Here is a 12597-nt window from a genome sequence, read left to right on the forward strand (position 1 = left end):
TACACTTAAAAGGTAAACTGTTTCAGATAAAATATAAGTGCATTAAGACCCACCAAATAAAAGATTTTCTATAATAGTTTATATGATAAATAATTATAAATAAAAATAAATAATAAGTTGTTGTACAATTTTAATATTTTTCTAATCTAGTTTATTACATTACATCTGAAAACAGCTGTGTATATATATGTACTTTTAAAACTCAGAATTTAGGAAAATTTAAATACCTAGCATGTATTAATGTGTAAAACCAATAACATTTTCTTGGCTTGTGTTAGACAAAAAAGTCAAATATTTCTAGAAAAAAGTTTGGATTTTAATCAAACTGAACAGGGCTGTCTGTTTTTGCAACTAATCAAAACACAGAAGCATCAAAACGCAGTGAGGCATGATTACAGATTGTTACGTCACAAGCGAAGTGAAGAGAGACTGAAGAAAAAGTTGCATAGAAAGAAAAAAATCGCTTCATATCGAAAGCATCAACAATTCGCATTCGAAAAAACTGGGGGCAGAAAAAAATGTTGCATGAGCTAAAACAATTGTTTTTAGATTGGTTAAAAAAAAATGTTAGCAGCTAAATTGGAGTTTTTGCTTGCTTTAGTGTTGTCATGTTTTTATTTTATTTCAAGTAGAAGTAAAGTTCAAAAAAAATGTAGTCTGCAAAAGTGTTCTTATAAAGTTAGAGTTGTATATATTTTTATTTTTTTATAAATAGATTTATACTAGTAAATATGTTTATAACGTATTTTTTTTTTAGTTTAGAGATTTCTCAAAGTTTAACAGAGCTTTTTATAAAACGTATTTTTTTTTAGGTCAAATTACTTTGTACAGTTTCTTAACTTTAGAAAAAACTAGTATAAAAGCCTAAAACAAACATAAAGTCTAAGTTTGTATAAAGTTAGAATTTGCGCTTTAAAGCGTTTTATTTGCACTGTGCGGTTACAAAACACCCCAGTTGAAAAGTGTGAGAACTTTTAAGTTTAGTTAGCTCAAGTTTGCGTAACCGAACACTGCACAAATTCAGCAGTTCGAGCTTTTTTGTTGTATTTACAAATCGACCACTAAACCGTGATATGTGAACGACTTCTCAATTTGATATCTATCACACAGGTATCTGGTTTGTTGATTTTGAAATACTAGTGGTTTAGAAAAAATAATTTGGGATAACATAAAATTCATGAGCTTTTTTATTTTAGTTTGTTTCCACAGTTTTAAGTTAAACAATTTTTTTTTAAACTACTATTGATAAAAGCAGATGCTTAAACTTACTTAAATTGTTTTTAATAAACTATTGTTTACTGTATTTTAAACTACAAACAGTGAGCGAATTATTTTATTTTTTACTTAAAACGTTTTTACAGATTTATTATTAAATTTATACAATAAACATTAACTCGATCTTTAAGTATTTCTACCTACACCAATAGAAACAATCGTTAGGCTTTTAATCAGTCCTAAAAACAAGAACACAGTTGCAGTAAAACACATAAACATGGGAGTCTTGTCTAATGGAAGGCAGCAAACTTTTCACTTCATCCTACTCACTTTATCTCTGCTGCTCCCAGCAGTGGCTTCCTGCCCCTCGGGATGTGAGCTGTGCACCCAGAAACAAGCATTCTGTGAAAACATCGGAAAACTGAACTCATTTCCAAGTACGATTCCTGATTCCACAACGACGGTGTTCCTTAGCAACAACAGCATCAGCAAGGTGCCTGATGACGTGTTGCAACGTCATAAAGACGTAAGTTTTCTTTTTCTCAATGTGTTTATGACTCGCAAGGTAAAAAAAATGTTTTTACTAGCATGAGAAATTATAGGTTCTTTTGTACTATTTAAATTACATAACTTCTAACTTCCATCTACTCACTTGTAAATTGTGTCTGTTGCCTTCGAAACTTTAAAAAGGTTATTCTTTTTGTAAAACATTTATTTGTGCTATTTTTAAATCAAAGTATTCCAAAAAAATAATGTACAAAATCGCACCAAATAAAGAAATTAACCTATGTAAAAATACCACAAATCAATTATTCTGATTAATAACGCAACTTATTCAAAATATTTTATAATGCAGCGGTTTGAAAAATTACAAAGAAACTATAATTTTTTACGTGTAGCTTTCGTACTACTTTTTAAACAGATTAAGTAATGAAAGCCTTTGTGCATTAAAAAAATAAACATAAACTTTTGATAAACTACATTAACACAAGCTAACAAGAATCTTTTTTAGTTTAAAATTTACATAAATATACTTGTTTCAGCAACTATTGGACTTGTACCTGAGCAAAAACCTTTTGAACGGTGACTCGTTTGGTAAAGCAGGGTTTAAAATTTTGGTCAACCTCCAATCACTGGTGCTTGATTACAACAGATTTCAGAGTGTACGACGCCACATGTTTGCAGGTTGGTAATTGTTTTTGTTTGTCGTTTAAGTACTTTGTTTGTTTTTTTTAACTGCATACGGAAGTGATTAAGACGTTAACATATTTTCAAAATAAACAAGAACAAGGTACTTACAAATGGTGAAGTTAAAATAGTTTCAATGTTGTCATTAACTACTTTTTTTCTAAATATATGAAATCACTCCGAGGCTGGTTTTAAGCATGTTTTTATTTAACTAAAGTTGTAGTTCACGACAAAGCTTGTTGGACCTTGAAATTATTTTTACTTATTTTTTTTTTTTGCTTCTATCTATGATGTTCGAAAAACGTTGTATTTAAATATTTTTTTCGATAATTTAATTGGAAAATGTTTTAAACAAAACATTAAAAAGTTTACATAATGTAAGTTTGCTCGTTTCAATATAGACTTTGCTTACTTATAAAACAAGGTGTTATGAACAAACTTCTGTTCAAAATAAATATAGTACGAATTACAAAGTAGTAATATCAAGTTCAAAACAAGTTCAGTTATACAAACCAATTTTAAACAAATTTAAATGCTTCTAACAACAACGCTTAATATAACTACAAGGTCATAAGCACAAACTCATATTTCAAAAAAGCCTCAATGCAAGGGTGACACTTGAAGTTGTTTTTTTATTGAAAACTTATACCGTTTTATTATTTTGCACTAATTTTCAAGTTATATAAAAGTAAAAAAAGTGTATATTTTTAACACATATAAGGCTTATATAAAAGCATGTAACAAACCGTTTAAATGTTTGAAACCTGAGAACAAAACAATTCTAAGAATACACAAAACACGTAGAGACTAGACATTTTCGACAATATCAACTTTGAAGCCTCAAAATACTGCAAATTAAACCGTGGCAGCATTTTGCTTTATGAAACCCCAATTTTAAAACAAGGCGGCTAATTAATTTTCACACAACGTCTCCGTCTTATCTGTGTGTGAAATCGCCAGTTGAGCAGACACGCCGAATTAGACAACAATTTGCAGCTTTTGTTTACAATAACTTTGTGTCCTACATCAAAACGAATACTGTGAGCTGATTCTGTTTTTAAAATTTAAAATAGTTTTTAAGTACAAAGTTTTTCTGTTTTACAGTTATAAAACTTTACCAAAAAACGTTTATTATACTAATAAAAAAATTAAAAATTATATTTAAAATTTTAATAGAAATTTAGTTATGTTGTTTTAAATATTCTTGTACATTATTTTAAAAAATTGAACAATTTTTTTCAACCAAAGCTCTTGTTGTTCTGATGTTTGATTTAACGTCACGCTTCGTTTGCCTTTCAAGGCAGCGCGTTGCCATGAAAACTGAATCTCCAGTTGCCAAGCAAAGTTGGTCTATCGGCTTAGCGTCACCCCCCTACAGCAACCCCTCACATATTAACCCCTCACATAGGTGATCAGTATTGATTTCGGTGTTTATCTGCAGAGTTATTTGCGCAAACTGACAACTTACTGGCTTTTCCTCTAAATTTTTTTTTTTATCCTTTTTCCTTGCCAGCAACTTATCAGATTACGCTGCACTTAATTAAATTTCGCTACCAAAAAAGAAACTTTGTACGCGCTTTGCTTGCTCCCTGAAGAGTGAAAATAACGGTTTTTTATTTTTAGTTGCACCTTTCTCTTGTTTTGAAAGATGAACTGTGTAAAAAAAAATAACTATCCGATTATGTATAATACAAGCTTTCAAATACTAAACAATATTTTTGTTTTGAAATTTTTTTCGCCAGTATGTTATTTGTTTTTCTACAGACAATACTCTAAGAAAGTATTGTTATTTAAATAATTGTCACTGAAATGTAAAAATAAAAGCAAAACTTTGTGTAATTTATAAATGACCTTTTGAAAAATTATATAACTTTGAAAAAATGCATATGTTTATTAAAAAACAGAAACAACTGTAAACTTTTAACAAGCTTATATTACACGTGTTGTTATATTCATTAAAATTTGTTAGCTCAATCCTGGATAGGAAAAAACAAATAGACTATTTGCCAGTAAAATTGAAATTTAACTTCTAAAAGATAAATTTTCACAGGAATGAGGAACCTGAAGACGCTGTACCTGAACCACAACTTCATCTCCATCATTGACAGGGACGCCTTCCAGGACATGCCGCAGCTGACCGAGATCAAGCTGACGGGAAACAGGCTGGTGCAGTTCCCCACCCTGTCGTCCATACCTTCGCTGTCGAGGTTGTACCTGGACGACAACTCCCTCCAGAAGATCAGGTACTCCTTCGTGCATCTCGACAACCTCAATGACGTCACAGTGAGTTGATATAAACGTTTAATATGTTGGTTATTGGAACTATTATACAAGCGTAATTCACAATTTAATTGTTACGTTACTTCACATTATTTGTTTGCTAACTTATGCTTAAATAGAAGAAACTTTCTACATATCTATTTACATGCTTGTTTTTTTTTTGAAATAGTTGCTGGTATATATAACTTGTTTTTTTAACAGTAGTTTTTACTCAATGTCTAGCGTAGAAACTAGTTTTAATCAAAACAAGCATGCTAGTTTATTAAAGGTAGAGAAAACAAACAATTGAAAAATTTAAAAACTATATAGCATATAGATAATGAAACCTATCACAAAACTAACTGTCAACTTGTACTTTCAGCTTGCCAACAATAAGCTCACAATGATCACTGGAGAGTCTTTCAGCTCTTTGACTTCCATACACAAATTCAACATAAGCGGCAACAAGTTAACATCAGCTCCACTTATGATCAGGTTATTTAGTTTTCAAATTATTTTGAAAGTAAATTTGAGTAAGCATTTTAATATTTTAAATATACTAAGGTATTTTCTTGGCCTTAAGTTTGCTCAGTACTTGTCAAATTGCTTTTATTTAAATTTTGCATTGTGTGCGTGTGTTTATTGTTTACTGACTTCAAGACTTATCGAATAATCTAAGATGTATTTGCCAATGAAAAAGGGGAATAAATAAATAACTTTGCCGGCAGTGGCCCTATCAATCTTAATCTTTTCTCATGCTGACTACTTGTTTATAAATATTTGATACGTCCATTAAACTAACCTGACAGCTTAATAGAAAAATTACAAACTTATTCGACCCAAGGGTTAAACTTAAAAATTTAACTTATAAACTTGGTTTAAAAAGCGATTAATTATTTACTGGTAAACATTGAAGGTTATTATGACGTTGGTGTGTTTCAATAGAACTTTTTAGTTAAATTTTATTATTCTTTTACTTAGTTCAAATTCTTATAAAACTTATAGGTCAAATAGTTTACTTCAAAGATGATTAATTTATGTATAAAACTTTAAATATTGTAAAAATTTTATAGGCTGAACTTATAGTTTGTATTTGAATATAATAGCTAACCAAGTTTAGAAAACAAATTGGATAATGTATGTGTAAAAATTTACTAACATCACAATAATAATAATTTAAAGCAAAATAATACACTGAAATAATGCATAAATAAAACACAACACCTTGAAAAACAATATATCCTTGTTTATCAGACTAATACTTTTTCAATAACCTGAAAAAACTCAAACAGCAACATGACGAATCAAGTAGAGAATGTATGCTTATAAACATACAAACTTGACAATTGTAATATTTAAAGCATAACAACAAACTGAAATAGCGCTTATATAGAAAACAACAGCAGTTAAAAATGTTTTATATCTTTATTTATCAAACTGATACTTTTTATTAACATCATCAACATGTCAACAGCAACATGACGAACCTGGTTGACTTGGACCTGTCGCGCAACAGCTTCCGCTCCCTCCCCCCGAACCTCCTGACGAACCTGCGCAGGCTCCGCAACGTTGACGTCAGCACCAATTCGCTTCAGAACCTGCCTGAAAACTTCCTCCCTAAAAGCTTCAACCTTGCGAGGTGAGTTGTTCGTTATTTTAAATTAAACTGTTTTTTTTATGTTAGTATAACTATTAATTCGTACTAAATTTTTTACATACTAACCTTCGGTAAAAATACGAGTAAGTAACATTTTTATTGACTTACTGTAGAAGGACTTTTATCGAAGCAGTATTTTGTAAAAACAACGTATGTAAATACTAATTATAACATATTTTTATTATAAATATTTTTAATATATCATTTTTGTCTTCAGTATGCTTGTTTTGCTAGTTAAACTCAAGTTACTATATTTTTAAACTTGAGTTAGCTTAAAGTATAATAAATATACTTTGATCAATAAGATGAACGCATATACTAACAAAAATTCATAGCAGCAACGAAAAAGCTTGTACCGTTAATAAGTTTGTTTTGTTTTAACTTTAGACCACTAACTAAACACATTTTATGTTTTGAATTTCAAATTGTTCCTTTTTTTTTTGCATTTTTTTTAACTGAGTTTAAACATGTTTTTCACTCGCTTCAACTAAAATATTTTTTGGTATATTTAAAAACTTAGAATTTAAATATTAGATAGATAACTCTTTTATCAATCTCAGGACTTAATAAACTTTACTGAATATTTTTTACATAACATTAGAAACTAATTTGTTTTTCTCCAGGGTATCTCTAAACATTAATTTAACTTTTTTTCTAGAGTATCAGGAAACGCTTGGAAATGTGACTGCCACCTGAGCTACTTGGTCAACACGATCAAGAGGCACAAGAACTTCATCTCCGATTGGCAGAAGGCCAGGTGCTCATCTCCCGCCAGAATGAGGGGAACCCCCTTGAAAGACGTGGACGTGGCGAAAATGGGCTGCGGCGGAACGTCCACTTACAGCAGTTCCAAGTATGTTTTTTTGTTTTACTGAATCAAAAAAGTAGCACTACTTTTACACAGTATATAAGTGTGCACATAGTTAAGCTTAAGTTTTTATGATAAGCTTAGCGTGTGCTTTGTTATCACAACTTATACATGTACTTTGAGACACATGATTTTTTTATTGATTTGTAAAAGCTTAAAAATGTGTCCTTTTTCAAATGAGCGAAAATTCAATTAAACCTTAAAATTTAGCATTTTATTTGTAAATTTACTGTGATGATATGCTTTTATTTAATGCTTGTTTGTCTTACTCGGACAAGAATAAAATGAAGTAAAATTTTAAGCTCTTGTTGTAACTTGTTCACCAAAACAAAATTGTACATTGAGATAAAAAAATAATTACATATAGCTGAAATACAGTAAATTTGTCTTGTAAACTATCTTCGCGATAAATTAGAATTTACTTCAGGACAGCTTCAATGTAAATTAATTAGTTTTTACTAAAATTTACAGAAAAGAAGTTGAGCAAAGTAAAGATCTTTGCAGTGCAGTTAATTGCATGAACGGTGGAACTTGTCAAGTATCCGGAAACAAAATAGCATATTGCAAGTGAGTTTTAGACTTTTCTGATTATAATTGCAACGCAAGTTAAAAAACGATAATTTTTCAAAACATTTTTGTTGTGCTAATTTGTACATGCGTCAGCAATTATAGTAGTTATCGTAACTTGGCTGAAATATTTCTACTTTTCTAGAACTTATTACTAAAACTTATGATCTTTTGACAATTTTTATACAAAACAACCAGTAATAATATTGTCAAAACGTTCACTTGATAGACTTAAACTTACCAATGAAAACATGTTTACTTGTAATGAACAATTTTAAAAGGTGTGCTTCCGGTTGGTCGGGATCCAGGTGCTCCGTGAGAACCCAACAACAGAGAAACCCGCCGCAACGAAACAACCCTTCGCCTAAAGTCGAAACAAAATCCCCTGTTGTAGAACCGCCGATGGAGGGACCTCAATTGCACGTGTTCGACGTCCAAACCGACCGCGTGACCATCGGAGTGCCTCAACGCAGCAGGAACTACAGGCTGACCGTGTTGGGGGTTTCGGACCTCAGCGACGTTACGGCCAGTCAGACGTGGAAGACACTCAGCCAGGACACGATATTCCCGCCCGAGAACTTGCACGAGGTGAAGAACTTGGACCCCGGGACGAAATACAAGATCTGCTTGGGGAGTCTGGACGAGGCGGAGGATTTTCTGTGCTGCAGGGTTGAAACCAAAACTGTAATAACCACGGCGACTTCAAAGGTCGAGGAAAAAACCGAGAAAGTTGTTGAGAAGGTCGAAGAAGACCACCGGGTTCCTTACGTGAACGAAATTAAATCTTCAACTCTGGAAGCATCACGAACAACAACTCTGAGACCTCGAACGACGAACAACTGGCGCGAGCGGACGAGAACCACCAACAACCAGCCCAAGGTTCAGTCGAAGAACGCCAAAGAAGATGAAGACACGTCGATGATGTACCCTTTGTTGGGAGCTGGCCTCGCCGCCTTCGTCATACTCATACTGGGGCTGATGCTGTTCCTGTGCCAGCACAACAAGAGGAAGCTTGAACGGGGCATGGGAGAGATTGAGGAGCATGGTGGTGGTCACCGGTACAGCAGCAGCATCAAGTACACGGCCCGACCCAACCAGCAATACAACGACATGTACGAGACCAGCGAGATGATATCCACCCAGCAGCAGTACAACTTCCAGCCTTCAAACGGGGTCGCCTACACCCAAGTGCCCACGTTCCAGCAGAACCAGGGGAAGTACCTGGAAAACTACGACGGCGGCTCCTCATTGGCTCGCAGCAACGTTTCAAGAGGCAGTAGCCAGAAGAGGTACTCCCCCGCGTCGCTACCCTTTAGCAGCAACCAGTTTTCGTCGGGGGTAAGTCCCCAGGAGCAGATGACGTCACAGAGGATGCTCATGCAGCAAGGGAGCCCCCGCAACGTGGTTACCATGCCGACGTCGAGCAACCACGGCAACGGTTGCGTCAGCAGCAACCTGGTCCAGTACCGGTCGGCGCCAGGGGTGGGGCACCCGTTCAACCAGAACACGGTCTCCAGCTCCTCCTCGTCCGGTCACCATAGCAACCGATCCCGCACCCTGGCAACTAACCAGCATCATCACCATGACAACCGGAGGAGCTACGGCAGCAACTACGGCGTCATCTACGACACGGGCCACTACCCGCAGCTGATTCCGACCAATGAGAGGACGATCAGCGAGCATGTGACCGCCACCCCGGTCATGTGACGATGACGTCACAACATTAGTATGTCATAAGTGACTGTTGATTAGTGCTGTGTGTTTAGGAAAATTTTTGACATTTTCAAGCAACCATATATATGCTATTTTCATTACTTGTTATTTTTGCACTACTGATGTTACACATTCGAAATTGTGAATTTTTTATTTTATTTACTCATTTTTTTTTCTTTCTTTTAAATATTTTTAAATTTTATAAATCTTTAATCAATTTAATTGAAAAATGATTCCATAAATTTCATAATTATATAAAATCATGCTTTAAACTGTATTAAAAAAAATTAATAGTGCTTACATAAAATAAACAGTTTTTAAATGTTTATGAAAGAAACTTTTCTAATGTCTTTTACAAACTGACTACACAAGTATCATTTTTCTTTCTGTATTAAATACTTAAAAGCTATACGTTACACAATATTTTATCCCCGACGAAAAATTGCTGCTAAAAACATCAACGCTTTTTTTATTTAACGATATTCTCTGCTTTCTTTCAAAATCCACCCTCGTAGCCCATTACGGCTTGGTGATCCGATTACAAAGCGGATTTGCAGTACAAGAAAATACAAAAGGGGAAGACAAAAAAACGACAGATGCTAGCAAAAGTTGAGTATATCGGGTTTCGGCACGAAAATAAAACAAAAGTCTATCAAAAGGAAGAAGACGGCAAGCAGCGAAATTTCAAAGGTCAAAGTTGCGATTCGTTAAGTGAATTATATCTCGTCTCTGAAAAGGCAAACCGAATTATAAGTCGATCGAAAGTCGGCGGGTCGGTAGAGAGCTCAGCCTGGGTGGCCCTTTGAAAGCAAGCAGAGTTTTTTTTTCTCTTTTTCATTTCTGAATAATTTTATAATGTTTTTTTTATGCGCCGCGCTGTCGATTTAAATCAACAAATAAAAATCGATTCATCCGCATTTAGTCTTTTGTGTCAAGGTTTTATTGTAGTCGATGCAGTGTAATCCATCATGTTTTTTTTTTGTTAAAGCCGATTTGCATATTGATAAAATTAGCACAACGTGAATCATTTAAAATTTTTGTTCTTACCTTTAAAAAGTTAAATTAAATTGAAAAATTTTGGTGAAACGTGAATCATTTTAAGATAAATTAAGAAAACAAATGTAGATGTTAACCTTAGACGATCTAAAACTCAAATTATTTTTTTTTTCTTTAGACCTTGTGAAACTTGCAAGTAATTTTTAAAAACATTTAAAGTTTCTCAAGTGTACTTTTTAATTAAAAATAAGTGCAAATAAAACTTACTTATTTTTCAAATGATAAAATTATACTTTGATTAAAACAATAAATAAGTTTTTTCCAAAGCTTATATTTACTATGATAGTCTCTTAAAGACAACAAAATAAAAGTTCTTCCTAAAAAAATTTGTCAAAGTTTATTTATAAACTAATATAATTAAACTAAAAACAGTACTTGTGAGCAACTTAAAATCAAATCGCTAAATTTAAACAAATTCTTTATACGAAACAAAACATAACTACAACTTAAATAAGCATTCTATTTAAATTAATTCTAATTCGTTTATTCGAAATGCACACGTGATGTTATTAAATTTTATTGAAATAGCGCTTGTAAATTTAAAGCAGGAAACAACAAATTTTAATTTAATTTAAAACAAAAACATAGACGATTAGTTTTATTTCTAAGCCATGAACTATAAGCTCTTAAGCTTCATAGTAAATTAGATAAAGAAAACTTAATTTCCGAAAAAAAAAATATTTAAGGAAATAAACATTATTACCAGATTTAAAAAATTGACATTAGAGTTTAAAAATTGAAAACTGTTTAACATTGTTCGATAAGCCCCATTATTTGACCAAAAAACTGTTCTTAAAATTTTTTTAACAAAAACTACCTTTGTAGCTTTTTTAAAGCTAATTTAGAACAGAGAGAAAAAAAGCTTAACTGCAAACAAACGTTTTTATCTAACACAACAAACACCAATTCTGCTTTATTGCCAGGCAATTACCAGCTCACAAAAACCCGAAATCACAAAAAATAATTGCAATTTCGAACATTTCAAAGGATTTAAATTTGCCTGCAATTTGCGGCTTTTTGATTGGCCTGGAGAATTTCTCTTGCTCAGGTCAAATCCCTTTAGATCCCTCGCGCTCCGAAAAGTTTACGAGATTAGACAAAGGGTAAAATAAAAAGAAAAAAAAAGTCGTTTCGCACTTTTGTACAACACAGCTCGCTTCGGACAGATAGATAAATTAGAGGCGAAAAACTTGAACAACTTGGACATTTCGCACTTTTTCGTTTGCCGAAATCGCTCATGCGCGTCTAATAGGTGCGATGTGGGGTTGCCGTGGCGACGCGAAACGGGGGTTTAAAATCGAGATTACGACGGATAATTGAAGTAATTGCTGTGACCCCTTGTTGGTTTGTTTCTTGTTTCGCGGGTCAGGGTTTTAAAGCATTTAAGGTTTAATAATTATTGATTAACAATAGATTGGCGTCGGTTGTGTAAATTGAAACTTTTTTACTCGCGTTTATTTTTAGGTTTGTTATGGTTAAAAAAAAATAAAAACTTTTCTGTTTTGAATGTTGTGAACTTTTTCTCCTCATAACAACATTTTAACTTTTAGGTTTTTTGTATTTTCTTTTTGTTTATAATTAATAAAAATCAAGCTCATTAGTTTAAGTAAAACTCGCAACAATTTTTAAAAACCTCAAACTTCATTTAAAAACACTGAAGCTGAACGCACAAATACTCAAAAGTCTTCTAATGGTTTTTAAATAGTTTCACAGTTTTTTTTTATATATTGTAAATTCTTTTTCCATTTATTTTCTTATTTTTTCATTAACTTTTGTTAATTCAATTGTTATTATTTTATTTATATCTGAAAAAAGTTTAAAATTTAACCAAAACTTAAGTAAAACTCTCAAACAAACTTTTTGAAACATAAATTTAATTCAATCAACTGAAACTGAACGCTGAAATACTCAAAAGTTTGCTAATGGATTTTTAACAGTGTGGAGTTTGAAATTTTGGCGGTGCAAAATTACTGTGCAAACAAACCTACTACGTTCGTGCTAAAAAATTACTCAGATTTTGGTTTTAAAGTTTTCAAACAACGTTCGTAGAAGCAGACAATTTTCGCTTGTGTAA

General features: G+C 32.5%; 1 protein-coding gene across 1 annotated transcript; it reads left to right on the top strand.

Annotated features, from left to right (window-relative positions):
* The first annotated feature begins 1476 nt into the window (after positions 1–1476).
* On the top strand, positions 1477–9574 carry LOC145835869 (uncharacterized). The gene is made up of 8 exons (XM_082943612.1): positions 1477–1741; positions 2259–2400; positions 4454–4686; positions 5045–5157; positions 6137–6301; positions 6978–7172; positions 7659–7754; positions 8036–9574. Exons 1-8 carry the CDS (start codon positions 1493–1495, stop codon positions 9459–9461), a joined length of 2619 nt encoding a protein of 872 aa, XP_082799738.1. The 5' UTR covers positions 1477–1492; the 3' UTR covers positions 9462–9574.
* The last annotated feature ends 3023 nt before the right edge of the window (positions 9575–12597 follow it).

Source organism: Thalia democratica, chromosome 5 (genome assembly GCF_965202585.1).
Source record: "Thalia democratica chromosome 5, ktThaDemo2.hap1.1, whole genome shotgun sequence".
NCBI classification, from domain to species: Eukaryota; Metazoa; Chordata; class Thaliacea; order Salpida; family Salpidae; genus Thalia; species Thalia democratica.

What these genes read in the sequence shown, in the direction of transcription:
- LOC145835869 (XM_082943612.1), top strand. Translation starts at nt 1,493, where the DNA reads ATGGGAGTCTTGTCTAATGGAAGGCAGCAAACTTTTCACTTCATCCTA. An exon ending in AAAAGCTTCAACCTTGCGAG is followed by an intron (nt 6,302 to 6,977) that starts GTGAGTTGTTCG and finishes CTTTTTTTCTAG; the next exon opens with AGTATCAGGAAACGCTTGGA. An exon ending in AACAAAATAGCATATTGCAA is followed by an intron (nt 7,755 to 8,035) that starts GTGAGTTTTAGA and finishes CAATTTTAAAAG; the next exon opens with GTGTGCTTCCGGTTGGTCGG.